We start from the raw sequence: 12,479 nt of genomic DNA on the forward strand, positions 1-12,479 counted from the left end.
CCTGTCCGTCTTGGGTGGCCCTGCACGTCATGGCTTCACTGAGTTACGCAAGCCCCTTCGCCACGACAAGGCAGTGATCCATGAAGGGGTATGATGGATTTGCACAGCCCTAATTCATTCTTCTCATTGCCCAAGTATTGAGTGGGTTTATTTTGGTTAAGGGGTAGATTGCTAATTTTCTCCTTGTCCTCAGTATAAAAAGTATGGCTGTGTTGGCAGTAATGAAAATCATTAGGGAATCTTTAGTTTTCCCAAGATTTTATATCTCTGATGCTTTCTTGCAAATTTCTTCGACCTCGTATCTTCCAGGTTGGTTTGGGCTACAACTTCAAAGAGTCCCAGCTATCACATGCAATCATTGGAAATACTGGGAGATGGTTGCCTTAATATATACTGATTGCCTATATAACAGTTCAATTCTCATTAACATTTTAAGGCTTGTTCTGTAAGATTGGGCAGTTTGAGATGATTTTTTCCTTTATGCTGAATGCTACTTCTGATCATTTTCAGAATTCTGAAATCTACAAGTTGACTTTGGATCAATACAATGAGGCAGTCACCAATGCAGAAGATCAAATCAGGTAAAAAAAAATCTTATTCTTTGCTGTATCTTTAATACATATAAATATAATGGTTTCCACAAAGTGTCAGTGAGATGTAGGTCACCTAAAAGATTTTCTCCAAAGTTTGATGTAAGCCTAGATAGGGGATCAGATACAGTCATCATGAGGGCCACAACGCTGAAATCTTGATACGTTCATACAAAAGTCTCTAGGAGCAGTGAAGCCATTGATTCTGTAGGAGAAATCCCAGAAACCCAATGATAAGGAAGTAGCTCTGAAACTCAAGGCAAATGTATCTTCCACCCTACTCCTATCAGATTGATCCCAGGTCATCACCCTGCCCTAGGCTTGTGGATCCTGCAGAACCCCTTATGTGGGGCCTTCCCTTTGCCTACGACACCCTAAGAGGGCAAAGGAGAAAGGTCATCACAGCCACAGCCACAGGCTGCTCTTTTCCACTTGCTTGCTTCCCTCATCACCTCCGCCTCTCCTTGTTATGGCTTTAGAGTGAGAAGAAGCTACATTTCCAGGCTGCAGACTGGGGGCAGGAGAAGCAGGCAAGTAGGGAAGAGCAGGCCCCAGCCCTGACCCTAACTGATGAGCTATGCAAGCTATGTGGTCACTCTACTGCTGTGTATGTGAGTGTATACTTTTTATGTTCTGGTTTGTCAGAAAACTGGTATCTTTCCTTTCACTCTCTCCTTGTCTCCATCAATCTACTTTGCTCTACTCTGAGTTGTACGCTGACTGAAATGAGCAGGAAACAGTGCTGCCTTCTTGTGGACTGTCCCTGGAAATTGAGAGATGCGTGCCCCACAGAACTTACTCTTTCCTAAGTATTATAGGTTGCAGACAATGGCTTAAAGCTGCATGCAATAGCTCTGAGACTTCAGGTAGTGGCCCACAGACCACACATCTGAGATCTGTAGCCTAGATGGCTCTATATGGTCAAGGACTAAATCTGTTTATCTGTGCTATTTGGTGATTCTGCAGTCAGAATCGGCCAAAAGAGTTCTCTGGTTTAGTAGTCTAAATCACATTTCCAGGGGCAATCTGTTCCATACAATGCGAGGCTACTATTGAAAAGACATGCTTTCTGGTCCTGGTTCCTTTGAATTCACCTTGGTATGGGATCTTTAGCAAGCCCTCTCTAGATGATCAGACTACACAGGTAGAACTATACCTGGGAGGATGATCCTTGATATATCCCAGTGCCACACCATATAAGGCTTCATACATAACCAGCATTTTGAATGGAGTCCAGAAGCTTACCTGTCAGTGCAATCTGAGCATCACAATTTGCACTAGTTGCAGCTTCTGAGTTGTCTTCAAAGGCAGCTCCACATAGAACACCTTTTATGTGGTGGTCAGTTGCAAAGTCATCTCAGTCCAGGTAGGGCTATAACTAATGTACTAGTTCCAGCAGGAGGATCCCCAGGTCACAGACCAGCTCTTTCAGGAAACTGCAGCCCTATTGAGAGCAACTATTGAGGCTGATGTTATTAGATAACACTGATTTTTACAAACAGATGGCAACTCTGTCTTGCTAGGGTTTAACCTGAGCTTATTTCTCCCAATCTATTCCATAACACATCTGTAGACACCAGTTCAAGAGATCCACAGCATCTCCAGCTCGGCCCTAAGTGGTGATGTACAGCATATTGGTGACATGTTGTAGACAGTAAGGAAGATGACCTTGACAGAGAGATGCAAGATACGTTACTAAAGTGATGACAGGCAGAAAATATGTAGAAGAGCCTCAGAAAGAAACTTCCCTAATTCACAGTGTAAGAAGGGGGAGGAGGTATACAACATAATCAAACTCTTATAAGATTCTGTCATTATAGCCACTTTTAATAAAAGTAGTTTCAGTCTTCCTATGGAGTTGATTTCTTGGTCTGATCTACTTGATGGGGCTGACTCACATCATCCATAACTGACAGATCACCTCTTCCAGTGCTTTCATATAGATAACATGGGGAAGAGGACCAATTCCGGTGACACCCAGCATTGGAGCAGCCAAGGGCTTAAATGCTCTTCCCCTTCAATAACCAATTGGAACTGCTCACTCAAGTAGAAGACAGGTTTGACAAATGAGAAAAAGGGTTTTGTAGTTGCATTGTGGGAGAAAAATGTGATTGAACTTAGGCAGATTTGTTTTGTTTTGTTTTGACCATAGTTAAGATTTTGGAGGACCCTGTGATATGTAGTATCTTTTAGATAGCCTTTCATCTGGGGGAGGGGGTAGATGAGTTTGATATGAGCTCCAAGAAACCTAAATCATTGCCATCTATCTTTCTATTATAAACCAAATAATAGCTCCCTAAATATGTAAAACTTAAGCATTATATGGTTGCTTAAGTAGCATGCGTACATCCTGTCTTTACTATTACAAGATGCTCTATGTGGGGCTAGCCTTGAAATGTTACAGTTGGAGCAAAATTCACTAGCTAGGCTGCTAACCAGTGCAAAATACAGAGATCTGCTCTGGTTGCCAGTTCCTTTCTGGACGTAATTTAAAACTCTAAATAACTTTGGGCCTGATTATCAGATGGATTGTCTCTCCTGATAGGAAGATGTAGGGCCAGTAAGTTCTGCAGAAGAGGCCCTTGTGAGCTGTCAGAGGCTCATTCATCTGGAACACAAATTATGGCTTTCTGCATCATTCTTAGGCTTTGTAATGTACTTGAGTCAGTCAGTTCTTCCACCTCTGTATTTAGAAAATCCATAAAGATACCTGTCTTTTGTCAGGATTTTAATTGTTGACTGCTTTTATTACTAAATGTAATTTTTAAACATGAACTTCAATATTTTAATGATTGTTAGCTACCTTGAATGCTTGACTAGAAAGGCATGAAAAATATAAATAACACATTTCTAACTTCTTGATGATTCATTGAATAGAATCATAGAACTGGGAGAGGCCACTTAGGCCATCAAGTCCAATACTTTGCACATGAATCCAAATTAAAGGATTCCAGATAGATGTAATTGATACCACTGTCAAATTACTCTTACTCTTAGGAAGTTCTTTCTAACATTCAGTTGAAATCTGTCTTCCTATAACTTAAATCTATTGTTCCACATCTTGCACTCTGGAACAAGAGAGAAAAGGTCTGACCTTCTTTCATTTGACATCCTTTCAGGTATCATCTCCTTTATTCCTAATAATCCAGGAACAGTTATGCAGTCCAGATCATACTAATCCACTTTACAGTAAGTTTGGAGTTTGGGATATCAGCTGCCCTTTCTAAAACATATTCCCAAGATATGAGAAACAATATTACACCACCAAGAGATAATGGTCACCAATAATCACCAAGCATGAAGACAAGAATACAAAGCCTGAAATTTTCCATATCTCCGAAACCACATTTGCCAATGAAAATCTATAGCATTTGGTTTTATTCATAGTTACATCAAGAATGCATTCAGTGAGTATGGGCCCTTTGCATAATTAATACAGATGCAGAAATTTGCAACAGGCAGCAGCAACTAGGGGCGCTTTCAGCTATTCTTCTTTTCTCCCTTGCAGACAGGAGAAAGGCTTGTGTGGCTTCTTTTGTTTTCTGTGACCATTTTTCCATGGGTGTTACAGTGTCTTCTAAAGTCATTCAACCCACATTGTACCAAACTAACAATAATGAAGACAGGTTTTGTATCATTTTAGTGATGGTTATGGAGATGATATAATGCTAGGGAAATGGCCTATCTTTCTAGCCCAACAGGAATTATGCAACTAGGCCAAGCATCTGTTATATCTCAAAACCTTCTATGCCGATAGTGTGTTCATCACCAGCAGAGATGAATATGCTTATGCTGTGATTTCTACCAGTAATAATCACAACAAAATATTCCACAGAAAAAGATAGCCGATTGTCTCTTTCCAAATTGTGCATGAAGATACTTCAATTCTAATAGACTTCAACAACAAACAGCAATGACTGACTCTGGAATTTTCACCTCATTCAGGGAGTGAGAGATTGCTAGTCTAAAATTCCTCCAAACTGGATTCCATCCTTTCTTCTTGAAGAGGACATCCCAGACTCAGAGCTTTATTTTGTAAATATGAATGTGACAAGATACAGGTATCCCAGCAACCAAGTTGCAGCAGTTACAGTAAAGCCTGTATTGCAGCTCCAATCATGTGTTCAGATAGGCTTCTTCACAGGGATGCATTTTGAATTTTCTTACAGTAAATTTCCTACCAGGACTCTGCAAAAGTATTGTGGTGTTTATAAAATCCATTTGTTTGAGCAAGGAACTTCTTTCTGAATCATTAAAACAGCACTGTCCTTTACAACAGACAACTGGGGATAGCCTTAGTAGCATATATTCAAGCCTTGCAAACAACATAACAGCTTTAATGTTTCAAAGATATGTTTGTTCTAATGCACTTTGCAAAGCATTTCATTCAATTGCTTTGCACAGCCCTGGTGATTACTTGCACATTTGGTGCTTTAAATTCTGTCTTCTATAGCTTCACAGCCATTGCAAACTATCAGGAAGCACCTTATAGGAAGAAAGAACGAAGTGGGAATCAGAATGCCCATCAAAGAGGCTGGAATAATGTAAAGGTTTGGTTCAGAATTACTTTAGTATTTGCTCTGAGCACAAAACTTGTTGTATCAGCAGGAGAATAGCAGAATGTTCATTCTAGTAGGGTAAAAAGCAAATAAAAATATCCAAAGTTCCAGAAGCTAAGGAACTATTTAAATATTATTTTGCACAATGTCATCATGATATAACTACTTTAAAACTATGCATGGAAAACAAAGCTGTATCTATATATGTTTGATGCTGGTAACTATTGAAATCAGTTTAAGGAAGTTTGAATCTTGAAAGGTATCCTGTTTAGGGAGATGCCTCTCTAGCCAAAATATGAGTTGAAAGACTTTTCATGGTTTCCTCCCAGGAAAGTGTACAAGAACTGGCATTAAAGATAGTCACTGTTTACTGAACATAGATGGAGCTCCAGCAGAGCGCCACCTCCTCCAGCTACCAGCTGCTGCTTCTAATGTGAGGGAGACAAAGCAGCAGCCCTTCCATAGCGGTTAGACCCAATTCTATGACTTCTAAGATTTGGTTGTTTTACCTGTTCCAAAACAGATATCCAAATAAGAGGCTATCAGTTCTCATCCACAAGAACAATGTAGATAACTCTTTATTTAATTTGCCTGTCTTACTGAAGTATCACGTTGGGGTATTTGGATTTCCTAGAGTATTAGGACTGAACATCTTGCTGTTGAAAAACAAACAATCCTCATATGTATAACCAAAGTTGCTGACACATTGCATACATTTTTAGAATATGTGCTCTTAAAAATAAGTTCCTGTTAGAATAAATATTTCAGAAGTTGGAAAGCAGTAATTAAGTTGTGACAACCTTTTCTCCAGTTGTCTTTAATCTTGGAACACAGGAAGATGATATCGAAGCCAAGTATGTTTCCAGAAATTATGTTTCTAGTTGCCAAAAAAACAATAATTAGAAATATGGAGGTTCTTTAGGATTTCCTTCAGGAAGCGATTAAGATCAGAGGCTGTGCCTTTTATTTACTGCTCTTCATTTTGCCAAGACTTTTTTTTATGAAAGCCTTCAGTGCATTACTTTTGGGGTTTCATGTGATCCCTGTACATCTTACTGCTAGATTGGGACAAGCAACACTTAAAATATTTCTCAATAGTTAATATGGTTGCTAATGACTTCCTGATTATTGACCTTTGAATGTTATACTAGGAAATATATTCCAAAGAATGGGAGGTTTGTGGCAGAGAATTGAACATGCCAATGAAAAACCCAAGTTTTATGTAATTCATATTTGAATAGTGTTCGGCCTGGGAGTTTCTACATGCAAAGCATGTGTTTTTCTTGATTTTCATTCGGTAAAGTCTCTGAGTCAAGCTTGATTTCTGGTGATTTTATCAACCCATCATGGTAGCTTACTTGGCAACAATTTGGGAGTGGTTTGCCATTGCCTTTGTCTGTGATGATTTTTCAATTTCCTAGTCTAGCCTACAATCCTGTTTTTTTCCCAAATGGTCTTCCATCTAGGTTCTAACTGGGTCTGACCCTACTTAGTTTTTTCCAGGATTAGCCAGGTCAGCTAGGAATTTCTTATTACCTATTTTTAAACTATACCATCATTTTATTTTCTGAATGCATCCCATTGATCTGTCTTCCTGAGAGGACTTATTATACTACATTGTATAACAGAATCTCAAAGGAGTTTTAAGAACATGTGACATTTTCACTTGAGGAAACCTAATCTGGAGAGGGCAGTTCTCATTTAAGCTGTGGTGCTGACTGAGAATTTTAATGATGAACTTGGAAGTCCCTAAAATGTAAACAGTGCTTTTGAACTCCTTAAGCAAATCATAGTCTTTTGAGTTATCTTTTTATATGCAGTGTAGGGACTGAAATATCAATCTGTCCTGCAGAGTTGTAGAAAAGATTTCAGCAATACTGTTTCTGAAATGCATTGGCCAAGGTGCTATTTTAGTAATAAGGTCAAATTTGGTAATGTTGGCAATCTAAATTTAGCAGAGAGTATTTTGACTTCTATGTGTGATTTAGATAAAGGGTTAATGGGTCTTTCTTTCTTTCTTTCTTTCTTTCTTTCTTTCTTTCTTTCTTTCTTTCTTTCTTTCTTCTGAGATTGAATCAGTAGGATTTAAAAGACACTTGGGGTGGGATGCAATTTATTATTTCTCAAATACTTTCAGTGTTCACATTATTCACTTCTTGGCTCATGGGAGGAAAGTATAACTCTAATATACTTTAATATTAATAAATTTAAGGCTAAAAAATTATAGGGTTTTTAAAGGATTTTTAATGTATGTTTCTATTTTTAATTATTTATGGATTTTAGCCATTGTTGGAGGGATTGGTGTTTTTTTTTCTCCTTTTTTGTTATTGTGAGCCGCCCAGAGTCACCCGTTGGGGGAGATGGGTGGCATACAAGTTTAACAATCAATCAATCAATCAATCAATAATAGAGGGTACAACATTAAATACAGCATCACAGTCCTATACTTTTAAAGAAGAAACTGCAAAAATTGAATGGAGAAAGTGTGAAGGTGTGCATATGCTGGTGGAAAGTTAGTGGGCAGTATGTGGTCTGCTGCAAGTAATGAATGTTTGTCAAAAGTGAAAATGAATTTGTATAAGCAAGCTTTTGCCCACTTTCATATATAGAAGCAAGAAGTGGGTATGTCAACTCAACATAAAAGTGAATTGAATGTAGTGAGAGTGGTGTGAGACTAGGTTGAAGATGCCATAGCTAAAGATGAAGCAGGCACGTAAGCAGAAAGGACAAAAAGCAAGGGATCTTGCCTAAAAGATCCCTTTGGGGAAGTAGATAAGAAGGAAACAAGTCATTAAAGAAACAAAGGAAAAAAATGTCACCTGAGCCAGTCAAAGGAAATTGGGCATGAGCATGTGGAACCCCCCCCCCGAGTCCAGCTGATAAACAAAGCAAAAACATTGGGGGGTACAAAGGGATCCGGAAGCCCGCACACTCCTTGAGTTGTCTTTGGATCCAGACTTGGCAGCTTCCATTCCTCTGTCAGTGTTACAGTGGTACCTCAGTTCATGAACTTAATTCGTTCCACGACTCTGGTCGTGAACCAAATCAAATTTTCCCATAAGGTTCAATGTAAATATGGTTAATCCATTCTGACCCCTACGAATGTGGTTGCCAACCGATTTTGGTCGCCAACCGAATCAAATTTTCCCATAAGGTTCAATGTAAATATGGTTAATCCGTTCTGAACCATATATATATTTTTTTTAAACCACAAAAATATGAAACAAAGTACAGTACAGTATGAAGAGAGAGAACACTAACCTTGCTTGAGGTGACTTCTGGCGTGGAGGACAGGAAGGCGGGTGGGGAGGTGGTTATTGTTTGGAGGGAGAGTCCCCCTCCAAAAGGGCATCGGTGAGATCTCCTTCAGGGGTTTCCTCTCTTCTTTGTGTCTTAGCTGCAGGCTGAGTTTTGGCGAAAAATCTGTCCATTGTCACTTGTTTTTTCCTGCGCTGCATAACCCTCTGGAAATGAAAGACCAGTAGTGGCTTAATCTTCAGCTCGGCGCTTGCGTTCGCACACAGCAAAAGGGTCAATCTGTCCTTCATGGGCTTGTGCCCCGGCAGTGCCTTTTCCTCCTGCGTGATATAGGTTCTGTTTGGCATCTTCTTCCAGAAGAGCCCTGTTTCATTGCAGTTGAACACTTGTTGAACGACGTATCCTTCCACCTTCATGAATTCTGCAAATTCTTTCTTGTAGGTTTCTGCAGCAGTCTTGTCAGAACTGGAAGCCTCACCATGTCTTGTCACACTGTGGATGCCACCTCTCTTGTGGAATTCACCAAACCAGCCTCTGCTGGCTTTAAATTCTTCACTTGTTGCGCTTGTAGAGGGTTTCTTTTGCAGTAAATCACTGTGCAATTTCCTGGCTTTTTCACAGATCATAGCTTCACTAACGCTATCGCCTGCCGGCTGTTTCTCATTCAACCACACTAACAGAAGTTTTTCCACCTCTTCCAGCATTTGTGTCCTCTGCTTGGTTAACATCGTTACTCCTTTTGCCACATCAGCTCCTTTGATGGCATCTTTATTCTTCAAAATAGTTGAGATTGTCAACTTCCCCATCTTGTACTCCGAGGCCAGATCAGTCATACGAATACCACGCTCATGCTTTTCTACAATTTCCTTCTTCAATTCAATGGTTATTTTCTTCAAAACCTTATTCTTACCATTCTTGCTCTGCACTTTCTTTTTACCACCATGTTTGCTCTGCACTTTCTTTGGAGCCATGCTAAAAAGCACACCAAAAAGCTTCACAGCCAGTGCCTGTCTGCGACCGCGATCTCGCCTACAGGAAGCCACGACTACGTGTCACAGCAGGGAAAATGGCCGCGGGTCATGTTCATCACCCGATGCGGAGTTCGTAAATGGAAGCAAAATTTTGCGAACGGTGCTGTTCGTGAACCGAATTGTTCGTGAACAGAAGCGTTCATGAACCGAGGTATTACTGTACTTTAAATTCACTGGGTCTACGTGTATTCCAAAGAACCTGATGTGCCTCAGTATTCGGTTGGAAATGATTTCTGTGTGTCCCTAATTATTTTCCGGCTGTTGTTCAGGGCTGTGTGTCTTGTCTGCGCTAGCTGCACCTATCTGGAAAACCCAGGTAGAAAGCAAGAGGGACTTACAAGATCTGCGGACCTCAACAGGCTGTGAGTGTATGAGTGAGTGAGTGACCATAAGCTGGACTTGGAAGCGTGTGTAACAGTGGGATACTTAAAAATGTGTGTGGTAAAACAAGAAGAGATAGGGTAGGGTCACAACTGAAATGAATCAATGTGGATTGAATATAATATCAAAAGAAGTTGAGGTGATTTGTCATAGAGAATGAATGAGGAACAACTTGCAAAGTAAAGGTACGAAAGAAGGGCAAATGAGTTAAGAGGAAGGGGGAAATCAATAATATCATGGTTGGATGACATTGATAAGTTCTTAAAAAAGAGAACCAAAAGACTAAGATACAATGTAAGAAGCAGTGCATGGTGGATAGTTTGCAAGAACAGAAAAGGATGGAGAGTTATAGTGAATAGTGTTGGTGTAAATTAGACTGAACTGTGTTTTTTTTTCCTTATGTCATGCTTTCAGTTCCTTATTATTTCTTACTCCTTTTCTGTGCTTTGCATAATGTTTTTGCACCAAGAAGGGATGGTATGATGGGTATGTATATCTGTCATTTGGAGAGGATTTTACAGAAAAGAGTTAGTTTGAGTATAGTCTCATTACTGATTTTGGGCAACTGGGAATGGCAGTTGGATGTTGTCTTTAAGCTATTTATTTAATTCAATTTTGAGGCTGTCTGACTCCTCAATGACTCTGGGTGGCTTACAAAAAAGAGAAAAGTAAAAAGAAAACAAAACCTATAAAATAGAACATGGCCGAACACTATTATGAGTTATGTGCTTATTGCAAAGCCTAGTAGGTAGGCTTTGTGTGCTAAGCTACAGTTCCTGACTGACTATGCCCTGTATCCACCAGACATAATAACTTGCTCATGTTTCTATGCTCATTCATTACTTTACATTATGATTCATTTAGCTGCAGTCAAAATCTCCAAGTTTGTTGACCCTCGCCTTAAATTCATTTAAATCATAATTCACCCCTTTAATGTATAAACAACATTAGTTCAGAAGCTGTTGGCTTAGGATAATTCACATATAACTAAGCCTTAGGGATGAACTATATTTGACCTCTTAAACTAAGCTTTTATTGATGCTGCAGTAATGTGATGAGAGGTCACTGAATTTATTTCTATTTTTCTCTTTGTCTCTTGTTCAGCAAAAGAATTGGAGCTAGCTTTGAGCCTTATGTTCACTTCTCATAAACACAGCTGTTTTTTTTTTTTTTTAATGTAATAGGAAATGGCTTTCCTCTCTCCCCGGTTCTAGTGTTACCACCCACTTGTCATTACTCATGGTGAATTCTAGAATGAGGTCTTAATTTTTCTCATTACATATATCCATTATAGGTCTTTCTGGTTTTTGTCACTTTTTTACCAGACTACATCTTTTATATATGTCATTTACTGCATTTAGATAAACTAAAAACAGAATTTTCTTTATTACAGGCAGCAGCTCTTGCTTTTTAGAAATCAAACGGCAGCAGGAGTAGAAGAGTACAAATTACAAAGGCTGTTTTTCTTAGCATTGCTAAACTTCTGTAGGATCTCATTTTCTTGTCCTCTTGACCATCTGCATCTGGCACATGTAATCTAGTGCATTAAAAGGCTTTTTATTTCCTCTGAATGAATAATGCTAACTGATGTTTATGATAGCACTTCACCATTTCAGAGTATTCCATAGAACTCCTCTGACAAGGTCACATAACAAAAACGTTCCTCTAAGGTTGGTGGACAAGCCTGGTTCTTTGTTTGAGAAGAGAAGACATGTATTCAGAAAAGAAAAGCATTGGCTTATGTCAAGGCACCTGAAAAATGTGATTGGTAGAGAGGTCATGTAGCTATTGCTAGGAGGATTATATCAGTTTTGATTCAAGGTGGCCTGATCCAGTACAATCAATACTTTCTAATTTCTGTCAGGAACTCTAGCCCCCTGTTCACTGGCAGCATCTTAATAAATGTCCTCTCTTTCATTGTGTTGGAAGTTAACCAGCCTCTTTTTGTTCCAAAAGTGGGGGGGGGGGGGAGAAACCCACATAACAACCACAGCTTACCAATCATAGCTTGGAAAACTACAGGTTTTGCACAACCTTTTCTGCTGCAGCCTTGTTGCACGCTATGTTGGTTTGGAGAACTGCCACATAATGCACTGTCTGCTTTATTTTACAAAAATGCATTATTTTGTGCTTGTATGGTTACCAGTGGAATTACAGATTGGAGGCTTAGATCTAAACACACACATGCACACATTCTGCTATTTAACAAACTCTTCACATCACAGATCATCCACAAAAGAAGCAGCATGGAAATAAAAAGCCGGTACTCCCCACCTCTTACTTTACTTGCTGTCCTTTCCTCAGTGTTCAGAGAGCTGTGAAGCAGGCTGGGTTTAGGGAAGGCAACTTGTTAATCTCCTCACTGCTACAGAGAATGAAATGGCATTTCATTCCAAGCTCTACTAATGCACTCGCTCCTGGGATAAAGCGAGACTCCCAGAAGGCAGTGGCCAATTTTTCCCCCCTTCTGCATCGTCTTTGTCTTCTTTTGAGTGTTACATTTAGATTAGCTTCTGAGGATTAAATGTTTTTACAGACTGAATCTGTTAAAGGGTTGGTGGGGGTGGAGGAAGGAGAAGGAAAACAGTAAGATGCTACTGCTTAGTGTAGGTGTTTCCAGTAATCCTCTGAAGGCTGGTTTAAAATTTCATTTCCTTTCT

General features: G+C 39.5%; 1 protein-coding gene across 3 annotated transcripts in view; it reads left to right on the forward strand.

Moving 5' to 3' along the window:
- Positions 1 to 12,479, forward strand: part of CHCHD6 (coiled-coil-helix-coiled-coil-helix domain containing 6) — a 259,437-nt gene that overhangs the window by 143,141 nt on the left and 103,817 nt on the right. For all 3 annotated transcript variants that reach the window (XR_015794906.1, XM_088134260.1, XM_088134261.1), the window contains exon 6: positions 511 to 581. Coding sequence is in view for 2 of the 3 variants with exons in the window: in XM_088134260.1 (XP_087990386.1) it covers positions 511 to 581 (71 nt within the window). In the remaining variant the exon portion in view is untranslated. The remainder of the gene's footprint in view (positions 1 to 510; positions 582 to 12,479) is intronic.

Source organism: Python bivittatus, unplaced genomic scaffold (genome assembly GCF_059951505.1).
Source record: "Python bivittatus isolate LINGU-HERP-01145 unplaced genomic scaffold, Pbiv_v1 ctg000080_np1212, whole genome shotgun sequence".
NCBI lineage: Eukaryota > Metazoa > Chordata > Lepidosauria > Squamata > Pythonidae > Python > Python bivittatus.